At 53.3% G+C, this 24,031-nt stretch overlaps 3 protein-coding genes across 4 annotated transcripts in view; 1 reads left to right on the top strand and 2 right to left on the bottom strand.

Moving 5' to 3' along the window:
* Window positions 1-4,570, bottom strand: part of KLHL10 (kelch like family member 10) — an 11,016-nt gene extending 6,446 nt beyond the window's left edge. Inside the window, exons 1-2 of the mRNA XM_021066996.1 lie at window positions 3,655-4,570; window positions 766-1,255 (exon numbers count right to left, since the gene is read on the bottom strand). Of these exons, the coding sequence (XP_020922655.1) occupies window positions 766-1,255; window positions 3,655-3,848 (684 nt within the window). The 5' untranslated portion in view covers window positions 3,849-4,570. The remainder of the gene's footprint in view (window positions 1-765; window positions 1,256-3,654) is intronic.
* On the top strand, window positions 4,571-12,871 carry NT5C3B (5'-nucleotidase, cytosolic IIIB). 2 transcript variants are annotated; one of them, XM_021066995.1, is made up of 9 exons: window positions 4,722-4,811; window positions 5,036-5,134; window positions 5,747-5,816; window positions 5,902-5,948; window positions 7,744-7,829; window positions 8,637-8,726; window positions 10,096-10,258; window positions 11,353-11,553; window positions 12,379-12,871. In XM_021066995.1, exons 1-9 carry the CDS (start codon window positions 4,800-4,802, stop codon window positions 12,511-12,513), a joined length of 903 nt encoding a protein of 300 aa, XP_020922654.1. In that variant the 5' UTR covers window positions 4,722-4,799; the 3' UTR covers window positions 12,514-12,871. The 2 variants fall into 2 exon arrangements, with proteins under 2 accessions (XP_020922653.1, XP_020922654.1); XM_021066994.1 differs by having other exon boundaries at window positions 4,571-5,134.
* Window positions 14,542-23,991, bottom strand: FKBP10 (FK506 binding protein 10, 65 kDa). Its single transcript, NM_001243807.1, is given in 10 exon segments — window positions 14,542-15,590; window positions 15,951-16,114; window positions 16,333-16,475; window positions 16,888-17,080; window positions 17,930-18,075; window positions 18,275-18,464; window positions 18,830-18,975; window positions 19,079-19,268; window positions 19,568-19,713; window positions 23,719-23,991. Coding segments are annotated over 10 exon segments (1,746 nt in total). The 5' UTR covers window positions 23,961-23,991; the 3' UTR covers window positions 14,542-15,404.

Consider the following 24,031-nt stretch of genomic DNA (forward strand, 5'->3'; position numbering starts at 1 on the left):
AAAATTTCAGTCAAAGAGAATAAAACTGGTATAGAAAGAACTAGCAATGTCAGGGACAGAGAAAATTACAAAATTCCAGAGAATAGCAGGAGATGCCTTCTATATAAGTATATGTACATATCTGTCTTAGGTACAGCCCTGGAGGAGTTCCCATTGTGGCTCAGCGGTAACAACTCCAACTAGTATATATGAGGATGCCGGTTAGATCCCTAGCCCTGCTCAGTGGGTTAAGGATCTGGCATTTCTTTGAGCCTCGGTATAGGTTGCAGATGTGGCTCGGATCCCACGCTGCTGTGGCTGTGGTGTAGGCCAGCAGCTGCAGCTCCAATTCTACCACTAGCCTGGGAACTTGCACATGCAGTGGGTGGAGCCCTAAAAAGACAAAGACGAAAAAACAGCCCTAGAATCTGTCAAACATCTGAGTATGGCTCTTTTTTGTTTGTTTGTTTGCTTTTCAGGGCCACACCCGCGGCATGTGGAGGTTCCCAGGCTAGGGGTCGAATCAGAGCTACAGCCACTGGCCTACACCACAGCCACAGCAACTCGAGATCCAAGCCATGTCTGCGACCTACACCACAGCTCACAGCAACGTTGGATTCTTAACCCGCTGAGCAAGGCCAGTGATCGAACCCTCATGGTTACTAGTCGGATTCATTTCCGCTGAGCCACAACTGAACTCCCGACTATGGCTCTTAGTACAATCCCTCTGGGATAAATGAATCAAAAGTGAGCAATTAAGCATCCCACAAAAAATAACTAAACGACCTTGGGAAGCAAAACTGAAATATGCTGCTTCCTATTTTGGGGGTCATGAGAAATCCATTTTAAAATGGCCTCAAAGACAGCATCTTCTTGTTTGACATTGAGCTCATCTTTCTCAATGATATCCTTAAGTTCGGTGACTGAGAGCTCTAAAAACTCTGCTGAAACTTTCACCATCTCCTCAAAGTTGTGCAGTATGAACATGTAGGCCTTCTGCCTCAGCTCGGGGCAGTAGTAGTAGTCCGTGAACTTGCAGATGCCGATACAGTTATCCAAACACAGCTCCGACTTGAGGAACTCGCAGCAACCCCTGACAATACCCATGATGTTAAACTGGTCGGCAGCAGCCAGAAGCTTCTCCACGTTGTCCGGTGTGATAGGGACGGTCCGGGTGTAGGCATATTCGATTATTAGCTTCATCATGTCGGGGGAAATGCCGGGGATGTTGTATACCTTCTTCTCAGTGTTGTTCCAGCCACTTGTAAACAAAGCTCTGGGACAAAGAAAGGAACCAACAGTCACTGAAACATGTCCCTCCAGTTTGTCATGCCCCCACCCCTTTTCTTGTTATGGAGAGTTTGAGCATTTTCCACATAGCGTGCAGTGAGGATGTTGGAAATAAATTGGCCTGCGGAAGGGGAGCAGAAGGGTAGTAGGCAAGAGAACCCTCTAAGGACTTTGACTTTGGTCACTTTTGTTCCTATCTTCGGGATAAGTAGGCCTTTTTCCCATTTTATGGCTGGAGAAATCGGGATCTACAGCTGGGAGGAAGATTAAGACTGAGGTCTTTTTTTTTTTTTTTTTTTGTCTTTTGCCTTTTCTGGGGCTGCTCCTGCGGCATATGGAGGTTCCCAGGCGAGGGGTCCAATCAGAGCTGTAGCCACTGGCCCACGCCAGGGCCACAGCAACGTGGGATCCCAGCCACGTCTGCGACCTACACGACAGCTCACGGCAACGCCGGATCCTTAACCCACTGCGAAAGGCCAGGGATCGAACCCGCAATCTCATGGTTCCTAGTCGGATTCGTTAACCACTGCGCCACGACGGGAACTCCAAGACTAAGGTCTCTTCTGTCTCAGCCCTTTGTCCACCAAATTCTGCCTTAAGGAAATTAAACTTGAACAAATACCCGCCCTCCCCTTTTTTGTCTTTTTAGGGCCAAACCTGTAGCATATGGAAGTTCCCAGGTTAGGGGTGGGATCAGAGCTATAGCCGCCAACCTACACCACAGCCACAGCAAGGACAGTTCCAAACCATGTCTGCGACCTACACCACAGCTCAGGGCAACACCGGATTCTTTCACCCACTGAGCATGGCCAGGGATCAAACCCACATCCTCATGGATACTAGTTGGATTCATACTGCTGAGCCATGATGGGAACTCTCGAAGGATGTTTTTTTTTACATTTTCAAATGGGAAAAAAACAATTTGTGACACCCGGAAATTATAATAAATTTAAATTTCAGGAGTTCCTGCTGTGGCACAATGGGATCGGTGGCATCTGCAGCGCCAGGACACAAGTTTGATCCCTGGCCCAGCACAGTGGGTTAAAGGATCCAGTGTTGCCATAGCTATGACATAGGTCAAAACTGCAACTCAGATCTGATCCCTGGCCAGGGAACTCTATATGCCTTGGGACGGCCAAAAAAAAAAATAATTTAAAAAAATTAAAAAAAAATGTTGTGGGTCTTTTTAGGGCCATACCCGTGACATATGAAGGTTCCCAGGCTAGGGGTCCAATTGGAGCTGCAGCTGCCAGCCTATACCACAGACATAATAAAATGGGATCCAAGCTCTGTCTGTGACCTACACCACAGCTCATGTCAGTCCCAGATCCTTAACCCACTAAATGAGGTCAGGGATCAAACACTTGTCCTCGGAGTTCCTGTTGTGCTGCAGTGGACACAAATCCAACTAGGAACAATGAGATTGCAGGTTCAATCCCTGGCCTCGCTCAGTGGGTTAAGGATCTGTGTTTCCCTGAGCTGTCACAGACACAGCTCAGAGCTGGTGTTGCTATGGCAGCTGTAGCTCCAATTAGACCTCTAGCCTAGGAACCTCCCTATCCGGCAGGTGCGGCCCTAAAAATAAAATAAAATAAAACCCTCGTCCTTATGGATACTGGTTGGGTTCATTAACCACTGAGCCACGACAGGAACTACTTTTTTTTTTTTTTGTCTTTTTAGGGAAACATTTAAATTTAAGTGTCTGTAAATAACTTTATTGGAACATAGCCATGCTCTTTCATTTAGTATTGTCTATGGCTGGCTGCTTTCCCACTATAAAGGCAGAGTGGAGTGTGACAGAGACTGTGCGACCTGAAAAGCTTGGTCTTTTTTGCACACCCTGCTCTAGGTCTAGATGAATGAGAATTTTTAGCAACAGGCGGGATGCACTTATCAATCATATCTTCATTGGAATCAAATTCTCAAATATTGCAGGAACAAAATAGCTCTTTCACTTCCTGCATTAGAATAGTTTTGGCTCAAACTCCCTTTCTCTTCAGATAAATTTCTCCCTGGTTCCTTCCCCTCATCCCCCTTCCCACCCTCTGAATCCTTGTTAATTTATCACCCTGTTTAAGATATCTCAGATAGGGAGGGGCTTAAAGGGTGGCTGAAGAGGCATCGTCATCTAGGTTTAAGTAGGAAATCCAGTGCACGTGTCCAACCTTCCCAAAGGTTGCCTTGGGTGAAGATCAAAGAAGAGAAGCACCTGGCCCACCAATGGTTGGTTGAAAACCAGAGAGAAGAGGCAAAGGAGCCAGTCTACCGGAGCCCAGGGCTTTGACAGTGTCCCGAAACTTAAAATAATGGGATGGGAAACATGAACCAAAATGTCTCAAAAGGAGCCCACTCCCCCTTTGGCTTAGTTCAGCAACCCTGTTATACCTAAAGTAGGAACTGCAGCTACAGAGGATGTTCTTGTGGGCATTGAACTCAAAGCCATTGACCTTGATGACCACGTCGCAGAGCTTGCCCTCTAGCCTAAGCTCGTTGAAGATCTCACAGGTCATCGCACTCATCTTCCTCTCCATGTGAGGCTGGTGGAAACGTGTGGAGGCCGCCGCGCTCTCCATCTCCATGGCACCCTGGGACCAGCGGAGAGAGGCTGCTCTCCTAGGGTGTCGGGGAGGGTTGTGGGGGGCCCCTTTAGCCAGCTGTCGCTCCTTTTCCCTACTACATCTTTCATATAGGGACCATCAGGCAGCCCAAGTTCCAGAATCCTGGGCCCGCAGTGAGATCACTCTCAGGATTGTGCTCTCAGGTTCTGGAACTCTCTCCTGTCCCTGTCCTCCTTTCTTCTCCCCTCCCTGCACCACGCAAGCTGAAGACCCCCTCACGCCTCCCACAACCAGGAGCAGGACTGTGACCATCGACACCACCTAAGAGTTTTCATTCACTCTGGTTCCTACTGCCCACTTCAGGGGCTCAGTTCCAAGTCTCCGTAGCATCCACCTACCTTCTTTCACAGCTCAGCACTTGGCTCCCCAGAAGCTGAGTTCAAGGAAACCAAGTCAGAGGAGGCAGAAGGGAGAAGTAAAACTGATGGGTTTTCATTCTGGCCCGGCTGTCAAGGGCCTTCTGCCTCCTGGATGTGGGTCATTTATCTTCTGTGATGGGGAGTGGGCTCCGTGAAGGCAGCACCTTCAGGATGTTCAACAGAACTCGCTTTATGGCTCCTTCACATCCCCTCCCATTCTGCCACTTTTTGTCATGCAAACTGGAAGCCTGGAAATGACCACTCAGGCTAGGGTTTTTTGCCCTAAAAAGAGTGGTACCCACGTTACCCCAGCCTCTTGGCACCCTCCCCATCTTTTGCATGGGGCCCTCAAGCAAGGTCTTCACACACTGCCTCACAAACCCTGGGAGGGCGCCTGCCCCGCCCCGCCCCGCCCCCCGCAGCCTCGGGCCCGCCTCCTGCACCCTAGTCTCCGCCCCCTCCCTCGGGCCCGCCCCGGCCGTAGGCGACGCCTGCGCAGTGCGGCCTAAGGGGCGGTCGTTGTCCTCACGCCGCCGACCGGCCGGCAAGCGCCATGGAGGAGGAGGTGAGGCAGGAGGAGGAGACCGGCCTGGGGCGGGCCCAGACCCCCCGGGCGCTCCGAGACCCCCCTCAGGCCGCCTGGGTTCCGCCGCGTCACCGCGGCCGGTAGATGCCCAGGCCCGGCCAGAGTCCCTGCTTGCCCCCCCGCGCCCCCAGCCCGGCCTTGCCAGGTCCCCCCTGGGCCCAGCGCGGTGTCAGGGTCAGCAGTTCTCTCGGATCTCGGGACAGGTGAGCCCCCTGATGAAGGCCACGGTCCTGATGCGGCAGCCCGGGCGGGTGCAGGAGATCGTGGGCGCCCTCCGCAAGGGCGGAGGAGACCGCTTACAGGTACCGCGGTGGGGAGCAAGGTCGGGGCGGCCGGGTGGGGTGTGGGGTGACTGGGAAGGTGGCCTGCCCAGTGTGCCTTCCCGCATCACTGCGCACACCTGCAAGCAAGCCCTCAGCCCTTAGAAATGGCCAGGGTCCGGAGGGCAGAACTGTCTTGCCTTGCGGGAGAGCCCACCTACCTGAAAAACCTAAATACCAAATTTCTCAATAATGCCATGCTGTAGAAAGCATCCCACACCAGGCTTCGGGCCTCACTGTCCACACCAGCCGAGGTTGGTGGGCTCTCCAAGAATGTGCAGGGGTGGGATGGGCCAGAAGGTGGAGGCCTCTTAGGAAAGACCAGAGCATTGAGCCGGTGCTGCTGAAAGAGTGGAAGGAGTCCTGATGGTGCAGTCCCCACCCCCACCCTCAACGTGGCTGAGTGTCTTAAGGGTTACCACTGATACTAACTAGGACTAGTTCTTCCTTCCCTCTGCTGCCCTCCCTAACTCCCCCAGGGCTTTGCCCAGGGCTGGGCACTGGCCACTCAGACTTCCTTAATCACTCTCCAGGCTGGCACAGGGCCATGCCTGAAGGAGCCTGTCTAGGCATCATCTCTCTTTTGCATTTTAGGTCATTTCTGATTTTGACATGACCTTGAGCAGGTTTGCATATAATGGAAAGCGATGCCCTTCTTCTTACAGTAAGTCACAAACTAGCTTGCTTTCTTGGGCTTGACAGATGATGACTTCTAAAGGGCAAGTAAAAGGAGTTCTGTGTTTTTGCAGATATTCTGGATAACAGCAAGATCATCAGTGAGGAGTGCCGGAAAGAGGTGGGTTACTCCCTTCTTTGCTCAGAAATAGCTAACATGTCCTACGTCAAATGGTTCCTCAAAGATTCCAGGATAGAGACCTTAAAATATGAAATTTTTTTTTTTAATTGTTGTTATGGGAATTCCTAGTGTGGCTCAGCAGGTTAAGAACCTGACACAGTGTCCACGAGGTTGTGGGTTTGATCCCTGGCCTCACTGGGCATTGCTGCAAGCTTCAGCGTTGGTCGCAGATGTAGCTTGGATCCAATACTGCCATGGCTATGGTGTAGGCTGGCCGCTGGAGCTCTGATTTGACCCCTAGCCTGGGAACTTCCACATGACTTGGGTGCGGCCCTAAAAAGCGGAAAAAAAAGAAACACTGAGAATTTTAACACATTTTGGGCGCTTTCTGTCTTTACCCGTCTTTGTATTTAATCTTTTGGACAAATGGTCAGGGGCCCCATTTGATCTCATAATATTCCGAGATGATGTGCATATTAAAATTAAAATTCTTTGCTCAGTCAATTCCCATTTTTATTGTGCTCTGTTGTTGACTGATTCCGTATGATGCCCGAAGTGGCCCCCCCAGAGCGCCGAAGGTCCTGGTTGTGGAAGGTAGCCTTAGCCAGAGAACGTGCACGTGGAGACTCCCGTGAGGTTGTCCTCTTGACGTTGGCAGTGTGGTGGAGTTATCCCCAAACACGCTGTGTCCCAAACTAGTCTTCTAGTTCCACTTTCATGATTTTTGCCAGATGTGTGTAAGTTGTCATGCTTTTAAAGATCTGAAGGCACTTAACTTGGAAAAGAAACAATCTTTATGAAAGCATGAGTTTAATGTGCTAGTTTTCTTTTTCTCACATTACATTAAAATGCGTCCTGGGAGTTCCCATTGTGGCGCAGCAGAAACGAATCCGATTAGTATCCATGAGAAGCTCATTTGATCCCTGGCCTCACTCAGCAGGTTAAGGATCCCGTGTTGCCGTGAACTGTGGTGTAGGTCATAGATGTGGCTTGGATCCAGCATTGCTCTGGCTGTTGTGTAAGCCAGCAGCTGTAGCTCTGATTCTGCCCCTAGCCTGGGAACTTCCATGTGTTGAAGATGCAGCCCTAAAAAGCAAACAAACAAACAAACAAACAAAAAAAACCCCATGCATCCCAAAGCACTAAAATAAAAGTGCTTTTATCCATGTGCCTCCCTAAAGCTATCTTGCCTTCCACCTGAGGAAGTATACCACATCTGGGAAAGTACACCATTTAATCAGGTCTTCTTTTTTTTTTTTTCTTTTTTTTTTTGTCTTTTCTAGGGCCGCTTCTGCGACACATGGAGGTTCCCAGGTTAGGGGTCGAATTGGAGGTGTAGCCGCCAGCCTACACCAGAGCCACAGCAACTCGGGACCCAAGCCTAGTCTACAACCTACCCCACCGCTCACGACAACGCCAGATTCTTAACCCACTGATCAAGGCCAGGGATTGAACCCTCAACCTCATGGTTCCTAGTCAGATTCATTAACCACTGAGCCACGACGGGAAATCCCCATTTAATCAGTTCTTAACGATTCAATGCTGATGCCTGAGCTAATTTACAACAGCAGCAGCAGCACAGTTCCAGTAAGCCTGGCATCCGATAGCCATAGCTCTTTGTGTTGTTGATGCTATCTCACTGTCTTGGGGGAGTGCAGAGGGCTGGCCAGCTCTGCAGATCCAGGCACTCCCTCTCCTGAAGCTGCATCATCTGCATCCTCACGCTGGACCGTAGGACTCTGCTGGGTAAACTTGATGTGGACTAATGGCTTTTCTCTTCCTTTGGCCGTCACAGCTCAAAGCGCTTCTCCACCACTATTATCCAATTGAGATTGACCCAGACCGGACCATCAAAGAGAAGTTACCCCACATGGTGGAGTGGTAAGTGATGGTGGTGGTGAAACACCTCTGGCCCTCACGGTGGATTAGTCTGGAAGGGGGCATAATTTTCCTGAGCTTTGGTCAGCTGCAGGCTCCTTTATCTTACTAAGAGCTTATCAGCTGAATGCCACAAGCCCTCCTGTGAGAACAAACGGTTCAACACAGCCAGGCTATTCGTGGCTTCTGCTAGAGTAGAGGGCTTACTGAGAATCCTTGGAATGAGTTAGAAGCCCCTTAGTTTTAGGGAATAAGTGCTTTTTTTCCTTTTCTCCTTTTTAGGGCTGTACCTGCAGCATATGGAGGTTCCCAGGCTAGGGGTCGAGTCAGAGTTGCAGCTGCCGGCCTACCCCACAGCCACAGCAATGCTGGATCCGAGCCCCATCTGCAACCTACAACACAGCTTGCGGCAAAGACAGATCCTTAACCCACTGAGCCCCCCAGGAATTGAACTTGAGTCCTCATGGATACTAGTCAGCTTCTTAACCCTCTGAGCCACAACAGGACCTCTGGGAATAAGTGCTCTGGGGAGATAACCCTCCTAAGGAAACTAGTTATCATTAGGCAGAGCCCCAGTTCTGTCACAGAGGAGGGATTCGGAAGAGCTTTGACGCCAGCAGCCGCTCACCCAGCTCTCGTCTGCTGTGCTGTTGTTTCACCCTCTTCCTTTAAGGGCCCTTGAGGAAACGGTTCTGGGGGAGAGAATGGGGCCATTTCTGTCAGTTACTCTAGAGGGGCTCAGCCCCAAGGTGGGAAAGGACACTTTACTTAGTGTTTGAATTTGGGGTTTTGTGAGATGTCTGTTTCCAGGTGGACCAAAGCACATGATCTCCTGTGCCAGCAGAAGATTCAGAAGTTTCAGATAGCCCAGGTGGTGAGAGAATCCAGCGCCATGCTTAGGTGAGCTGCCTGCTTTGGTGAACCTTGCTGCCAGACTGTGTGGGATGGCTTTGCTCTCAGAGGAGAGGCCGGAGTGGAGAGGAGTTAGTTGCTGGGAGAGTCAGAAGAGACCTGACACTGCTAGTGGCTGCTGCGGAGGTCTTGCTTTTCCTCTCTGGGCACAGCCAGAGCGTTTTCTACCCCTGGGTATGGCCCAGGACACAGTGTGCTGATGGTGGATGTGATGTGACCATGACCAGGGCTCCATCTCCTAAAACAGGCAGCGTCCAGCTCATTTTTCCCAATGAGAAAAGGACTTTTAGGGTTCTCATGGTGACTGGTGTTCTTTTTTATTTGTTTATTTTGCTTTTTAGGGCTTACCTGTGTCATATGGAAGTTCCTAGGCTGTACCTTTGAATTGGAGCTGCAGCTGCCGGCCTACACCACAGCCACAGCAATGCGGGATCCTTAACCCACTAAGCGAGGCCAAGGATCGAACCCTCATCCTCATGGATACTAGTCAGGTTTGTAACCCACTGAGCCACAATGGGAACTCCGGTGACTGGTGTTCTTTATCCAGACATGGGAGTTGGCCCAGGCCCCTTGATCATCGGTGGCCGTCACAGTGCAGCTCTCTGCTGGAGCATTCTTTAGTGGAGGAGGGATGGGGGCGCGTAGAGGAAGGAGAGGGGCTAGCTCACGGAAAGCCAGGAGAACAGACATGTGCAGACCCAGTAAGTGCCGGGTGGGTTTGGGGTGTTCCCTGGTGAAGCTCCCCGGGGAGAGCTGCCTGGTTATATTTTGCTCAGGCAAAATAATCCAGAAACAAACATATATGGGCTCATTTATATGAGGTTTGGGGGCAGGCAGAGGTAATGAGTGGTGACGATTGGGGTGATGGCCTTGACAGGGAAGGGACGTGAGGGAACCTTGATCTGCTGAGTAATTACATGGGTGGAGATATAATGTAAATATTAATTGAGCTGAACACTTAAGATGGGTGCACTTTAGCGTTTACTCCATGTATTTTATGCCTCAATTTAAAACGTTTTTTGGAGTTCCCTTCATGGCTCAGTGGTTAACAAACCCGACTAGCTGACATGAGAACCTGGGTTTGATCCCTGGCCTTGCTCAGTGGGTTAAGGATCTGGCGTTGCCGTGAGCTGTTGTGTAGGTCGCAGATGCGGCTCGGATCCCTCGTTGCTGTGGCTGTGGTGTAGGCTGGCAGTTGTAGCTCCGATTAGACCCCGAGCCTGGGAACCTCCATATGCTGCCAGTGCAGCCCGAAAATAGCAAAAAAAAAGGTTTTAAAAAATTAAAACATATGTAACCCAAATAGAGAATTAAGAACAGTCACAGAGGCCATTTCAGAACGATTCGTCTTTTTCAGGGATGGCTACAAGACGTTCTTCCACACCCTCTCCCAGAACCACGTTCCCCTTCTCATCTTTTCCGCGGGCATTGGCGATGTCCTGGAAGAGATTATTCGGCAGAGGAGAGTGTTCCACCCCAACATTCACGTTGTGTCTAACTACATGGAGTTTGACGAAGAGGTGAGCCACATCTCATTTGGGCTGGGACGGGGGGCGGGGGACAGCCAGCTAGGGTGCTTCCCCCTAAATGTTAACCCTGATGGGAGGAAGAAAGGAGAGGGGAAGGCATGCTGGCTTCTTTGCAGGTATTTATCTATTAACGCCAGTTAAAGACAGTTGCTTTTAAAGGACCCATTCTTGGGCGTTTGGCCAACAGTTGCTCTGTGCCAGAGAGGACCTAGTTTCAGTGTCAACCAGGCTCTGTGTCACTCTCATGGGCTAGGTGCCATTCTAGGTACTCAAGGGCCTGGACTTGGACTTGTTTTTCTTCTTTTTTTTTTTTTTGCTTTTTTGCTTTTTTGCTTTTTACAGCCATACCTGCGGCACATGGAAGTTCCCAGGCTAGAGGTTGAATCAGAGCTGCAGCTGCCAGCCTACACCACAGCCACAGCAACGCTGGATCTTTAACCCACTGAGCGAGGCCAAGGATCAAACCTGCCATCCTCATGGATCCTAGTTGGGTTTGTTACCGCTGAGCCACGATGCGAACTCCCTGGGCTTGTTTTTTTGAGCCAGAGGAGGGCTGCTCTGACTCACCCATGGCTCTGGCTTCTTCCCCTTAAAACCAGGGCTGGAACTTTCATCCCTTTGACCTGTGGTTAGATTGTGGCCCGTGGCGGGGTCAGCACGCCTGTAGCGAGGGCAGTGCTTGTATCATGGGCTTTGTGCTTCTCCCACAGTACGTGATCAACAGTATTTGATGGTCCCTGTTAGTTTAAACCAGGGCTTGTAAACTTTTTCTATAAAAGACCAGGTAACAAATATCTTAGGCTTTGTGGGCAATGTGCTCTCTGTCACAAGTACTTTTGTCACACAGAAAAGCAGCCACAGACAAGATGTAACGGATGGACCCGGCCGTGTCCCAATAAAACTTCATTTACAAACGTAGGCCAAATCTAGCCCATGGGCCTTAGCTCGCTGACTCCTAGTGTCCACTACAACGAAGTTTTGACATTGTCTTTGGCTTTCAGGATCCTCTTTCCTCTGTGGCAGAGATGGTGGAAAACTGGCCTGAGATGGGTCCCCTGTAGCCCTTCTGTCTCTCTCTTATTTAGGGTTTCCTAAAGGGATTCAAGGGCCAGCTCATACACACCTACAACAAGAACAGCTCCGTGTGTGAGAATTCCACCTTCTTCCAGCAGCTTCAGGGCAAAACCAACATCCTCCTGCTGGGAGACTCCCTGGGGGACCTTACTATGGCCGATGGGGTTCCTGGTGTGGAGAACATTCTCAAGATCGGCTTCCTAAATGACAAGGTAGGTAGCTAGGGGACCCGGTCACTTCGATTCCTGTGAACACGTGCTTATTGAACACCTTCTGTGGGCCAGGCCCTGGGCGAAGTCTTAGAGGTCAGACACAAGCCAGAGTCTCCTCGGAAACAGGAGAGATGCCCAGTGGTTACAGCTGTGCGCGCCACACGTGGTGTGACCCGCAGGTCAGAGCACGTCCTCAGAACCCACACTTACTGAGTGCTCGCCGTGTGCCAGTTATTCTGTACAGTCATACTTCGATGTCATGACTCTCAGACCCAGTTTACAAATGAGGAAACTGAGGCCAGGGGGTTAAGTAACCTGCCCAAGGTGACCTAGTTTAGAAAGTGGTTGGGGCTGATTACCAGTGCCCCTAAATCATAGCTGTAAGGCATGATTGAAATGGGAGACCTTGGCTTTCAGGATGTGGGTTTATAATTTAGAGAAGGAAAACAGAAGAACAGACCAGAGGTAGATGGGGTGAAAAGATGGTCACAGATGGTCACTGTGTGGGGTCAGGCTGGAAGGCCAGCCGTCCCCACCCTCAGCCAGCCGGTACTGAAGCTTTGTCAAAATTCAGTCCAGACAGATTAGAGGCAACATCTGGTTTTTTGCTTCTAATCTCTGGGACTGTCCTTTTGAACCCAACCCCAGGGTTAACTGGGGCAGCCTGCGCCCAAGGCCATCTGTGTCTCCAAAGGGCAGGTCCCAGGAACCTTGAACTTCTCTTGGGGAGTCTCAGCTTGAAAGCCCTCGTCCCCAGCCCCAGGTGCTCTGCAGGGGCTGAGGGCAGAGTGTTTGGGGGACTCTCAGTCTCTGCTCCCCGGGCAGGTGGAAGAGTGGCGAGAGCGCTACATGGACTCCTATGACATCGTGCTGGAGAAGGACGAGACACTGGACGTGGTCAACGGGCTGCTGCAGCACATCCTGCAGCAGGAGGACTGGACAGAGATGCAGGGCCCCTGAGGGCAGGCGCGAGGCCTGTGATGGAGAGGGAACCTCCGCCGAAGCTGCCCTGCTCTGAGCGCTGCTCCTCCCTGTGCGTGTAGAGCAGAGACAAGTCCTGGGTGGCGGGAGCAGCTGGCCCTCGCCCGTCCCTCCTTTTCCCGGCCCCTTCGTTTGTGTTCTCCAGAGGCTTGAGGGAGCCTTGCCAGGCGGGAGGGCAGCAACAACCATTCCAGATGAACTGTGGACATACGTGGTTTTAGCCCTTTAGGAGTCATTTGGTCCAGGGATCCTTTTGTCCAGAAGTTTTCAACACGGGAAGCTATTCTTCAAACAAATCTGATATGTGAAATAAACCAAAATAAAAAAAAGGACAAAACGCCTGTTCTGACTTGGGGGCAGCAGGTGGCAGGGTCTGTACCTCCTGGCCCTGGAGGCGCAGGAACCTCCAGAAAGCTGCTAGGGCCCCAGGAACACAGTTTGGAAACCACTGAATTAGCCCAGGAGACCCTCTGGTTTGACTTTGATTCTTTAGCAGCTGTCCGTTAAACTTGAAATTTGGTCAGATCGGCTGCATCTGGCTGTCCCTGTCTGCATGGCCCCCACTTTTTTTTCTTTTTGCTTTATTTTGGCCACACCTGTGGTATAGGAAATATCCAGGGCCAGGGATTGTTGCAGCTGTGGTGCAGGTTGCAGCTACAGCAAAGCCAAATCCTTCACGTGCTGCGCCCCACAGGAACTTCCTGCAAAGCCCCCTCTTTATGTGGATTTCCCCTTGTGCCCTCGGCTCCCATCCTTCCTCGTCCATCTGTGGGCCCAGGGCCGCTATAAGCGATGACTTAAGGAGGCTGAGTGTGGGGACCTGAAAGGAGCAGGCACTCTGGACAAAGTCACAGTCATTTCCTTACCTGCCTGCCTGGCTGCTGGAGCAGTTTATCCGAAGCTCTGAAGGGAAGGTAATGGGAGGGTTGACTCGCCTGCTGTGTGCACCCAGAGGCGTGCTGTTTAGTCCTCGTGGTGACCCTGCAGGAGGTGCAGGTCCATTCAGATGACTTGGAAGGTCCAAAGTTCAGGGAACTTGAGCCAGGGTTGCATTGTTTCTGACCAGAGCTGGCCTTCTCTCCTGCATCACGCTGCCTCCGTGCAGGCTTAGTACCGGTGGTGCTGTTAGGTTTGGTGGGGGGGTTATCATTGGAGGCTGGATTTGCAGCCACCATCAGGCCCGGAGGTGCTTTCTGGATGCCTTGGCACCCGGGAGTGTCAGTCACTGGCGGCTGTGGGGAGCAGCTACATCTTAGGGGGTCTTGGGCAAGTTCAGGGCCAGTCCAGTCATTTTGTCTCCCAAGCACTCCCGCGTTCCCCCTCCTTGGGTGCCTTGGGTCATCTCTGTGGCACTGGCCAGAGTCCAGGCAAGGCAGCTGAGGGCAGATGGCCTGACTGGTGGCTGAAGCAACTCCTCCCTCAGGACACCAGCAGTTTCTTTGTGGCAGGAGGGAGGCGCATGGGGCAGGTGGTTAACAGCTGGCAGCCAGGAGAGGCAGGGATATGGTATTAGAGCCCATCTATGGGGAGTTCCCGCTGTGGCTCAGTGGGTTATGAACTAGTATCCATGAGGAGACAGGTTGCATCCCTAACCTCACTCAGTGGGTGAAGGGTCTGGCGTTGCTGTGAGCTGTAGTGTAGGTCACAGATGTGGCTCAGATCCAGATGTGCTGCTGTGGCAGCTGCAGCTCTGATTCAGCCCCTAGCCTGGGAACCTCCATGTGCCACATGTGCAGCCCAGAAAATGAAAAAAATCTATGAAAAAGGAATCTGACCTGTACAGTTCAATTTATTCCAAGCTTTCTATGTTGTGTTTGAGCTGAGGGACCTTGTTTTTCCGTTTAGCTGAGACAACTAGCATCACATCTTCAGGCCTCTCCTGCAGGCCAAGACCTGGGGACACCGGGTCTGGATCTGACAGGCCGCGGAGACAGCCTGCTTTGTTCCCCTTCCTGCCAACATCTGGGTCTAAGGGCCTCCGCCCCAGAAAGACCACATGCCAAGGCCTTTGGTTTAGTCTTTTATTTGGCACAAAGGAGAAAGGGATCTGACACCAGTTTTGTCTTTTGAGTGTGCAGAGCTCCGCCCACCTCCCTTTCACCCCTCAGCCCGCAGTGATTCCCCTCGTCCACGTTTATCTGAGCCCTGAACCAAGGCTTTCATAGCCCTCGGGCCCAGGCAAGTAGGTTTCTTCATGACCCACCTTCGATTTTTTTCCTGTTCCTTGGCTCTTAGAGAAGGCAGCCTTCTTTAGGGAGGAAAGTGGACATAAAACCCAGCCTTGACCTGCAGCATCCTGATGGCACCTAAGCTACCACTGGACACAGCGAGGGGGGAACAGGACAGGTGAGGTAGGGCTGCCCTCCTGGAACCACCCTTCCCTAGGAACCAGCCAGAGCAGAGAGGGAACTGGAGGCCCATGGCCTGGGGAGTTGCCAGGACGGAGGAAGGGGGCTACAGGCGGGGGTTCGAGGATGGTGAGAACAGTAGAGGCAAAGGGGAAGTCGGGGGAGATGAAGACACGGTGAGCTTGGCCTTGTTCAGCGGCTGGTGATAGAGGGGAGACCTGGGCCAGGCCCAGCAGTGGTCTCGGCCAATCTCCAGATCCTGCCCGTGCCCACAGTGGCTTTGTAACTCCGAAACTTTTAAGGAAGGGGTTTGGGGTTGGAAGAGAAAAACCGAACAGAGGCCTGTGCCGTGGATGTTCCTCTGGGGCAGTGGGAAGACCAGAGCTGCCCCCTCTGGCCACTTTTTAGATGCTTCCAGACCTCATCCCAGCAGAGGGGAGGGTGACTGTTGGAAAGTCAGCCCCACTGCCCAACTGTGCCCCTAGGACGTGGGCCTTTGCATTAGGGCCCGGCCTCTGCCCTTCAGAGCTCCTCATGGACCCGCTCCTGGTCTTCATCGGACTTCAGCTTGAGCTCCTCGACCGTGATCTTGCCATCCTGGTTGCGATCCTGATTCTGGAACATGTCTCCTATGGTTTTCTCTGGATCCTGGCCCGGCAAGAGGCGTCCTTTGCCCTCACTGACTTGGGCCTTGATGAAGGTGGAGAACTGGGGCGAGGAGAGCCGAGGAGGGGAGAGTGAGCGTCTCGCGGGAGCAGCCATGGTGGCCTTGGGAAGGGTTCCGAGGTGGGAGGCCAGCCGGTGGGGACCGAGGAGGAACGCTGGCGCGGGTCCTGAGTGGGGCCAGGGTGGAGAGCGTGCACGAGGGACAGGCAGCCATGAGGGTAACGGGCTGCATGGGCCACAGGGAAGGGCAGGGACGAGGGACTTAAGGCATAGTGACCTGCAGAAGGGCGGGAACACGGGTGCAGACAGGACAGCGGACATGCACTGCGTTCTTGTTGGAGGCCACCATGCAAGGGCGACAGCATGGGAGTGGTTATTAGAAGGAGCGACCTTCTCACCCACCTCCTCCGGGGACACCTCGCCATCCTTGTTGAGGTCCAGGTCTTCAAACAGGTTGGCAGGAGGGTCCTCGTGCCACACAAACAGGTAGCCCGTGGGCAGCCCATCCTCCCGGGACACCAGCTCCACCTCAAACAGCAGCACCGCACTGCCAGGGACCCCTCGGGCTGGAGGGAGGGAGGAGAGAAGGGGAGGGGCTGGGTCCCCTTTCGCAGCAGCCTGCGCAGTGTGCTCCCGGCCTGCAGGCTTCAGTTTCCCCCCCTTGGGGGCTGGAAAGGGGGGCATGGGATGTTTAAAGAACCCTCTGGAAGGCTTCCCTCCTCCCACCAGCCGGCAAAGCCCCAGGCGGGCAGGGGCAGAGAGGAAGCCAGTCTCTGCCGCTCACCTCCGCTCTCTCCGTGGGCCAGGTGTGGGGGGACCACAACCTGCCGCCTCTCTCCCACACACATGCCCTGCAGGCCCGTGTCCAGGCCTTCGATCACCTTGTGAGCCCCCAGAGTTGCCTCCTGAGGGGCCCCGTAGTCATGGCTGGAGGGAGAGCAGATTCCCAGGTCAGTGGCCACCCTTGTCCCCCTGCCAGTTCACTTCCCATCGTCCCCAGCCAGCCCAGTTCCCAAGTCATTTCTGGAGCAGCCCCACAGGGCAGGTGCAGGGGCCCATCGGTTCAGAGATAGGACCCCCTTCTCATCTTGCCGCCGCCCTGAACTTCGGCCCCGGGCTCATCTCTTGCTGCTCCACTTTCCCTCCATAGAATGGAGCTAGCAGCTCCCCCCACCACTCGCTTCACCCTCCCTTTGTCTGCGGAGTTTCAGCTCCTTGTGCTCCCTCCTCCCGCGTAGGTGGGAACGTGGGAGGGAAGCCAGAGTGTGGGTGCTGCCAGGAGGACTCCCCATGCCTGGGCCCACCCACCTGCCCAGCCCTGGCCCTGCCCCAGACCCACGAGGAGAAGAGCCTGGTGCCATCCAGCAGAGAGCAGTTGTAGTGGTAGCGAACAAAGTCCCCGAGCTTGGCCGTCTCGTTGCAGGGCTCCGGGGGCCGGAACAGTGTCTTGATTTCCACGGGATCCGCAGGGTTGTGGAAGTCGATGACGTGGACATCGAAGATCAGCACAGCGGAGCCAGGGATCTTTTCTCCTGGGGCCAGAATGGGGTTGTGGATCAGCTGGGGTCTAGGAGCGGCTGCTTTAGGTCCCCACAGCAGCCCCTAGACCTTCCCTGTCCTGGGGTCTTCAATAAGGATAGGATGTTTGTCCACAGAGTCAACTTTTTTTTTTAAGTGCCGCACTCATGGCATATGGAAGTTTCCAGGCTAGGGGTCGAATTGGAGCTGCAGCTGCTGGTCTATGCCACAGGCACAGCCACGCAGGATCCGAGCCATGTCTGCAACGTACACCACAGCTCACGGCAATGCCAGATCCTTAACCCACTGAGCGAGGCCAGGGATCGAACCTGCACGGTTCATGGTTCCGAGTCGGGTTTGTAACCCACTGAGCCACAACAGGAACTCCCTCAACTCTTCTAATAACCTCTGGGGGGTGAGGAGGAAGAGGAAGGGAAGGGAGGGGGAGGGCGTACCAGTTGGAAAACCCTTTACGCATATATTGCAACCACTCAATAACGTACCCTCACTGACCAAAGTGATTGGTCCCATTTTACAGGTGAGCACACCGAGGCTTCCAGCGAAGCTGAGACACAAATCCAGGTCTCTACTTGCTAGGACTGTGCTGTTTTTGTTCTTCCATAACCACCCTCCCTCCCCAAGCTCAGGAGTTGCTGCCCTTCTCCAGTGTGGAACACGAGAAGCAGGGGACCATCCCAGGAGAAAAGGATGGAGTCCTTGTGGCAAGAGTTGGATGGGGGACCAGGGACCAGTTTTGGTGACGAGGGGGGCAGAGTAGTGGCTGGAATCCCACCCCTCCCACCCGGGTCAGGGGGAAGGTCAGGAGCTGGGGTGTTGGCTTGAGGAACGGGGAACAAGCTTACCAGTCCCGTTCTCCCCGTAGGCGAGGTGGGGGGGGATGGTGATCCTCCGGCGCTCCCCCGCACACGAGCCCTGCAGCCCCTGGTCCATCCCGGGGATAATGTAACCCTGCCCCACGTAGGTATTGTAGGTGTGGTTGCGGGAGTAGCTGCGATATAAGGCGGGAGGCCAGCAAGGGCGTCACAGGGGCCCCGCCCTTCCAGGCAGCTGAGAGCCGCCCCCAGCTGCTGCCTCGGGTGAGCCCACACCCGACTCTTCCCTTCCAGCCTGGCTGTTCCCTTCCAGCCTCGCTTCTCTGCCCTTCCCCCTTCCCCAGCCCCCGCAGTTCTTCTCAGGACGCCCCTGACCTGGAATCAAAGAGGGTGCCATCCATCAGGGAGCCGTTGTAGTGGTAACGCATGAAGTCCCCAGCCACGGCCCTCCGAACGCAGCCAGGTGGCAGCTCCAGCGTCTCCAGCTGGACAGTGTCCTTGGGGTTGTGGACGTCAATCAGTAGGACATGGAAGACGAGGGAGGCCTGCGGGGGGATCACAGTCCCTGGGGAAGGGATAGGCTTGAACCATACAAGTGGAGAGCAAAACAGGGCTCTCAGGGAGGCGTAAGTGAGCATCACGCAAAAAGGCGCCAACCCTGGTTTCCAGAGCGCTTTCCTGCTCATCAGCAGCCCCGGTTGGTTCTTCCCTTGCGAGACCTAAGCTGAGTTTTTCCCGGGAGCCACCACCAGCCCATACTGAGCCTTTGTGTGCATCAGGATAAAGCACCTCTTCTTAGGGAAGTCATCACCAAGGGCTAGATTTCGTCCCTACTTGCCTCCTTGGCTAGATGTCCTTGTGCAGTACACAACCTGAACAACTGTGTGCAGCCCACTTCCAGAGAATCCCCAGGTCCCTGCCTGCCCTCACCATAGCCTTTCTCGCCATAGGCCAGGAATGGAGGGATGATGATCTTCCTTCTCTCTCCAGGACACATGCCCAGCAGCCCCTGATCCATGCCCTTGATTAGCCAGCCAGAGCCCACGTAGGTATCATAAGTGCCGCCCCTGCTGTAGCTGCAGAGAATGAGGTAGAGTTGATAGGAGAGGTAGGGTGGCTCCCGGACCCCCCGCTGAGTGCCACCATTCCCAGAAACCCAAGGCTCCCTCCAGCCCTTACCTGGTGTCGAAGGCGGTGCCATCCAGCAGCGTGCCATTGTAGTGGTAGCGGACAAAGTCGCTGTCCTGGACCATGCGGGGGCAGTGAGGTGGGCGCAGCAAGGTGGTCACCTGCACAGTGTCCGCCTTGTTCCACACATCCAGCAGGACCACGTCGAAGTAGAGGGTGGCATCCGGGGGAATGAGCCCCGCTGAGTTAGGGGCAGGCCCCAGGAGTGGGGGGCAGAGTGGAGGTCTGAGCATCCTGCTTGGCCTCCCCCTCCACCATCCCTCGTTCCCCTTCTCCTTTGTCAAGCTAGGATCCCACCAAGGACCCAATGTTATCTGCCTTCCTCTCACCCCAGGGGCAAGAGACGGAAACTCTAGTCCCAGACCTGCCACGCTTCTGCCTGTGCTGTGTGACCCTGGAAAGTCACTCTCTGTCTCTGAGCGGCAGTTTCCTGCCTTCTGGTATCCTCCACCCCCTTGGCCGGGCCCCAGCCCTCCTTACCCACGCCGATGCTGCCGTAGCCCAGGTGCGGAGGCACGATGAGGCGTCGCCGCTCATTGACGCACATGCCCATGAGGCCCCGGTCCATGCCGGTGATGAGGCGCCCCACGCCCACCACGATGGCCACCAACGTGTGGCGGTCATAGCTGGGGGAGGGAGGGGACTGATGGGACACAGTGGCCTCTGCCCCAGCCACCTATATGCACAGGTGCACACACACGCTTACACACAATCCCCTGCCTACACACAGATGTGCTCCTCCTTGCTTCAAGCCCCCCTCCCAGGTGGGCCACGACACTCACCTGAATAGGATGGGTTGTAACAAAAAGAAGTCCCTGGAGTTCCCATTGTGGTTCAGCGGGTTAAGGACCCGACATAACCTCCATGAGAGTGCAGGTTCAATCCCTGGCCTCACTCAGTGGGTTGAGGATCTGGCGTTGCCATGAGCAGATGTGGCTCAGATCCAGATGTGTTGCTGTGGCTGTGGCATAGGCCGGCAGTTGCAGCTCCGATTCGAACCCTAGCCTGGGAACTTCCATATGCCATAGGCAAGGCTGTAAAAAGAAAAAAAAAAAATCCCTAAGGAGGCCAGGGGCTTTTAACAGGCTTGTTTGCAGCTACTGTCTGCTGACAGAGTGGGAAGCACAGCACCCAGGGGACCAGGACCAGTTTCTGAGCGCTGAATGATAAGCCAGATGAAATATTTGGCATTTTGCAATCATTACCTTATTACTTTTTTTTTTTTTTTGGCTGTGTCCATGGCATGTGGAAGCTCCTGAGCCAAGGACTGAACCCAAACCACAGTGACCCGAGCCACTGTAGTGATGATGCCAGATCCTTCACCTGCTGCGCCACCAAACACCTCCCTCAGCATCTTATTTAATTCTCTCCCCTGTGGGATGGGCATTATTGACTTCATTTTTCTTTTCTTTTTTTTTTTAAAGATATATATGTTTTTATTTTTGCTCTTTAGGGCCACACCTGTGGCATATGGAGGTTCCCAGGCTAGGGGTCAAATAGGAGCTACAGCTGCCGGTCTACACCACAGCCACAGCAATGCAGGATCCAAGCCATGTCTCCAGCCTACACCACAGCTCATGGCAATTCTGGATCCTTAACCCACTGAGTGAGGCCAGGGATCGAACCCAAAACCTCATGGATACTAATCAGATTCATTTCCACTACGCCCCAATGGAAACTCCTGATTTCATTTTTCTTATAAGAAAAGTTGAGACTTGAAAGAACTAGTGGAGTTCCTGTCGTGGTACAATGGAAGCAAATCCGACTGGGAACTATGAGGTTACAGGTTCCATCCTGGCCTCACTCAGTGGGTTAAGGATCTGGTGTTGCCGTGAGCTGTGGTGTAGGTCACAGACACGGCTAGGATCCATCATTGCTGTGGCTGTGGCTGTGGCGTAGGTCGCAAACTGTAGCTCTGATTTGACCCCTAGCCTGGGAACCTCCACATGCCGCAGGTGGGGCCCTAAAAAAATCACAAAAGACAAAAAAAAAAAAAAAAAGAAAGAAGAAAGAAAAAAGAAAGAAAGAACAAGTGACTTGTCCAAGGTCACACAGCTAAGATCTGATCTGCTAAATTCCAAAGCCCGTGTTTGGGCCACCCCACCATAAACTCATTGAGAAAAGGGAAGGGAAGCAGAGCTAGGTGGTGGGGAGAGGAATTGGTTTTCCATTTTGAAAAAGCCCATTCTTTTTCAAAAAAATTTTTTTTTCTTTTTACAGCCGTACTTCGGCACATGGAGGTTCCCAGGCTAGGGGTCAAATTGGAGCTGCTGTTGCCAGCCTCCACCACAGCCACCTTGACAGTGGATCCAAGCTGCATCTGCGACCTACACCGAAGGTTGAGGCAATGCTGGATCCTTAACCCACTGAGCCAGGCCAGAGATCAAACCCACATCCTCACAGACACTATGTTGGGTTCTTAACCCACTGATCCCCAAGAGGCTCTCGAAAAAAAGGCCTATTCTAAAATTGCCATGGCGGAGTTCCCATTGTGGCGCAGTGGTTAACGAACCCTACTGGGAACCATGAGGTTTCGGGTCCGATCCCTGGCCTCGCTCAGTGGGTTAAGGATCTGGCGTTGCCGTGAGCTGTGGTGTAGGTTGCAGACGCGGCTCGGATCTCAAGTTGCTGTGGCTCTGGCGAAGGCCGGCAGCTACAGCTCCGATTCGACCCCTAGCCTGGGAACCTCCATATGCCGAGGGTGTGGCCTAAAAAATACAAAAAAATAAATAAATAAGAAAATTAAATTGCCATGGCTCTTATTTGCTCTTAGTTATAGTTTTAATTTACCCCAAGTTTCAGAAGTTAAGAAAGGATGGGAGATTATTATTTTGATGGAATGGGCCATGGGTTATGAAAGTTTTCCAAACTCAGCACTGCACGCACTGGGCCCAGACTGGATCCAAAAGTCCCCATCTGAGTCCCTATCAGGGAGGGGACCCCTTCCAACCCCTCCCCCACTTCCTGGCAGCCATGGGCTCCAAGGCTACTCCTGGCTACTGCCTATACCTCATTTTGCCCAGTGAGCTGGCTGGATGTCTGGCCTGCTTCCTTCACAGCGCCGTGGTGAGAGCCCTGGCGTGGCAACAAGTGTCTACCAGTAAAGCACAACCCGAGTTCTCTCCAGAGTGAAGGTTAACGGGTACTGAACCTGCTTGCAGACTGCCAGGCACTGTGTGAAGTTCACTTTCATTCATCATCTGGAGTCCTTACATCAACCTTAGGCAGTAAGAACTCTCTTTTTCAGACTGTTTTTAATCTCCTTTTTTCATATGAGGAGAGTAAAGCTTAGAGAGGTAAAATTCCTATGTCCATGATAACAGCCTGGCTTTGAACCCAGGGTCTTAGCATCATGGGTTCTTTTTAAAAAAACTTTTTTTTTTTCTTTTTTTTAAGGCTGCACCTGCAGCATATGGAGGTTCCCAGACTAGGGGTCGAATCAGAGCTGCAGATGTCGGCCTGTATCACAACCGAAGCAAGTCAGGATCCAAGCCGCATCTGTGACCCATGCTGCAGCTTGTGACAACACCGGGTCCTCAACCTACTGAGCAAGGCCAGGGATGGAACCCGCATCCTCAGGGACACCGTGTCGGGTTCTTAACCTGCTGAGCCACAAGGGGAACTCCCCAGGAATTCTTGCTCTTACCTAATATACTGCCTGCCTCCAAAACCATGGCCACTAATTTCTATAGGCTGAGACATGCATTTGGGGGAAGGGTCTAAAAGGGACTGACTTCGTGGGGTGTGGTGCTGGGGCTTCAGTGTGTGGCCTACACCCAAAGTTTAACGGAGGCTGGCATACAGTGCTGACCTGCCTCCATCCAAAAAAAAAAAAAGAAAAAGGACTTGCCAGAGCATACCAAAGGCCTAGACCAGAGCAGAAGCTGGTCTCTCAAACTCCAAGGCTGGCAAGATGGGTGGCAGCGCTGGCCTGGTAGAGCTAAGATGGAGGGAGATGGGGGTGCGGGATTACGGGGTGAAGGAGGCATGAAAACCCTCGGAGAAGCCCAGGGTGGCCTGTGTGACACATAGACAGATAGGGTCTCTACGCGAAGCTATGTCTGACACTCCGGGATCCATCCTATTGTCTGAAAATGCCCATCAGCTTTACCCCAAGGGCTCCTGAAAACTTCCAACCCCTCCAAAATAGTTCCAACTTCCTCCCTCTTTTCTAGAGGCAAAAGCACTGGAACCAGAAAGGGAGTCCGGGTGGATGGAAGGGTAAAGGGTCCTGGACTGAGACCAGTGGAGGATTCACACACAGCGGGGACCATGCCCTTCCCCCCAGCTCTGTGGCCCAGAACCCACCTCCCCCTCAAAAGTTTTAAATAAAGCACTGGCCTTGATTATCAAGCACTTCTGGGGGACAGAGGAGCTTGTGTAAAAGAAACTGGGGTCCTTTGAAGGGCAAAGGTTTGAAGCTGAGGGCAGGGATGTCTCTGGGGAGACGGGTATCTAGGAGTCCTTCCACCCAGGCTGCTAGGTTTGGGGTTAGGGGATCCATCGAGGTGTGTGTATGAGAATGCAGATACCGTTTAAAAGCAGCAACGAGGGAACCCCAGGACTGAAGGAGCCTGGGCCGGGTCTCAGGGAAGGGGGAAGAGTGAGTCTGGGGGCACCCAACCCATTACCTCGAGTCAAACTTCTTGCCATCCTCGAAAGTACCGTTGTAGTGGTAGCGCACAAAATCCCCCATCTGCACTTCCCGGGGACAGACCCTGGGGATGTGGTACCTCTCGATGACTACATCTTCCAGGGGGCCCCCGGCCGGGTTGGCGCGGCCCAGCCCCCTCCCCAAGGCCTGTGCCAGCAGCAGCAGCTGCAGCAGGGGGAGCCGGCGGAGGGTGTGGCTGGGGGGCCCCGCGCGGAACATGGTGCCTGGAGCCGGGACCGCGGGCAGTGAGGACGAGCGAGCGAGAGTCGCCGCCGCCAGACTCCTCTCCT

Source organism: Sus scrofa, chromosome 12, assembly GCF_000003025.6.
Source record: "Sus scrofa isolate TJ Tabasco breed Duroc chromosome 12, Sscrofa11.1, whole genome shotgun sequence".
NCBI classification, from domain to species: domain Eukaryota; kingdom Metazoa; phylum Chordata; class Mammalia; order Artiodactyla; family Suidae; genus Sus; species Sus scrofa.

Bases quoted from the DNA above. Each gene is read 5' to 3' on its own strand.
- NT5C3B (XM_021066994.1), top strand. From the start codon at position 4,586: ATGGGGCCCTCAAGCAAGGTCTTCACACACTGCCTCACAAACCCTGGG. The intron at 8,727-10,095 runs GTGAGCTGCCTG...CGTCTTTTTCAG, and splicing joins GAATCCAGCGCCATGCTTAG to GGATGGCTACAAGACGTTCT. The intron at 11,554-12,378 runs GTAGGTAGCTAG...CTCCCCGGGCAG, and splicing joins TCGGCTTCCTAAATGACAAG to GTGGAAGAGTGGCGAGAGCG.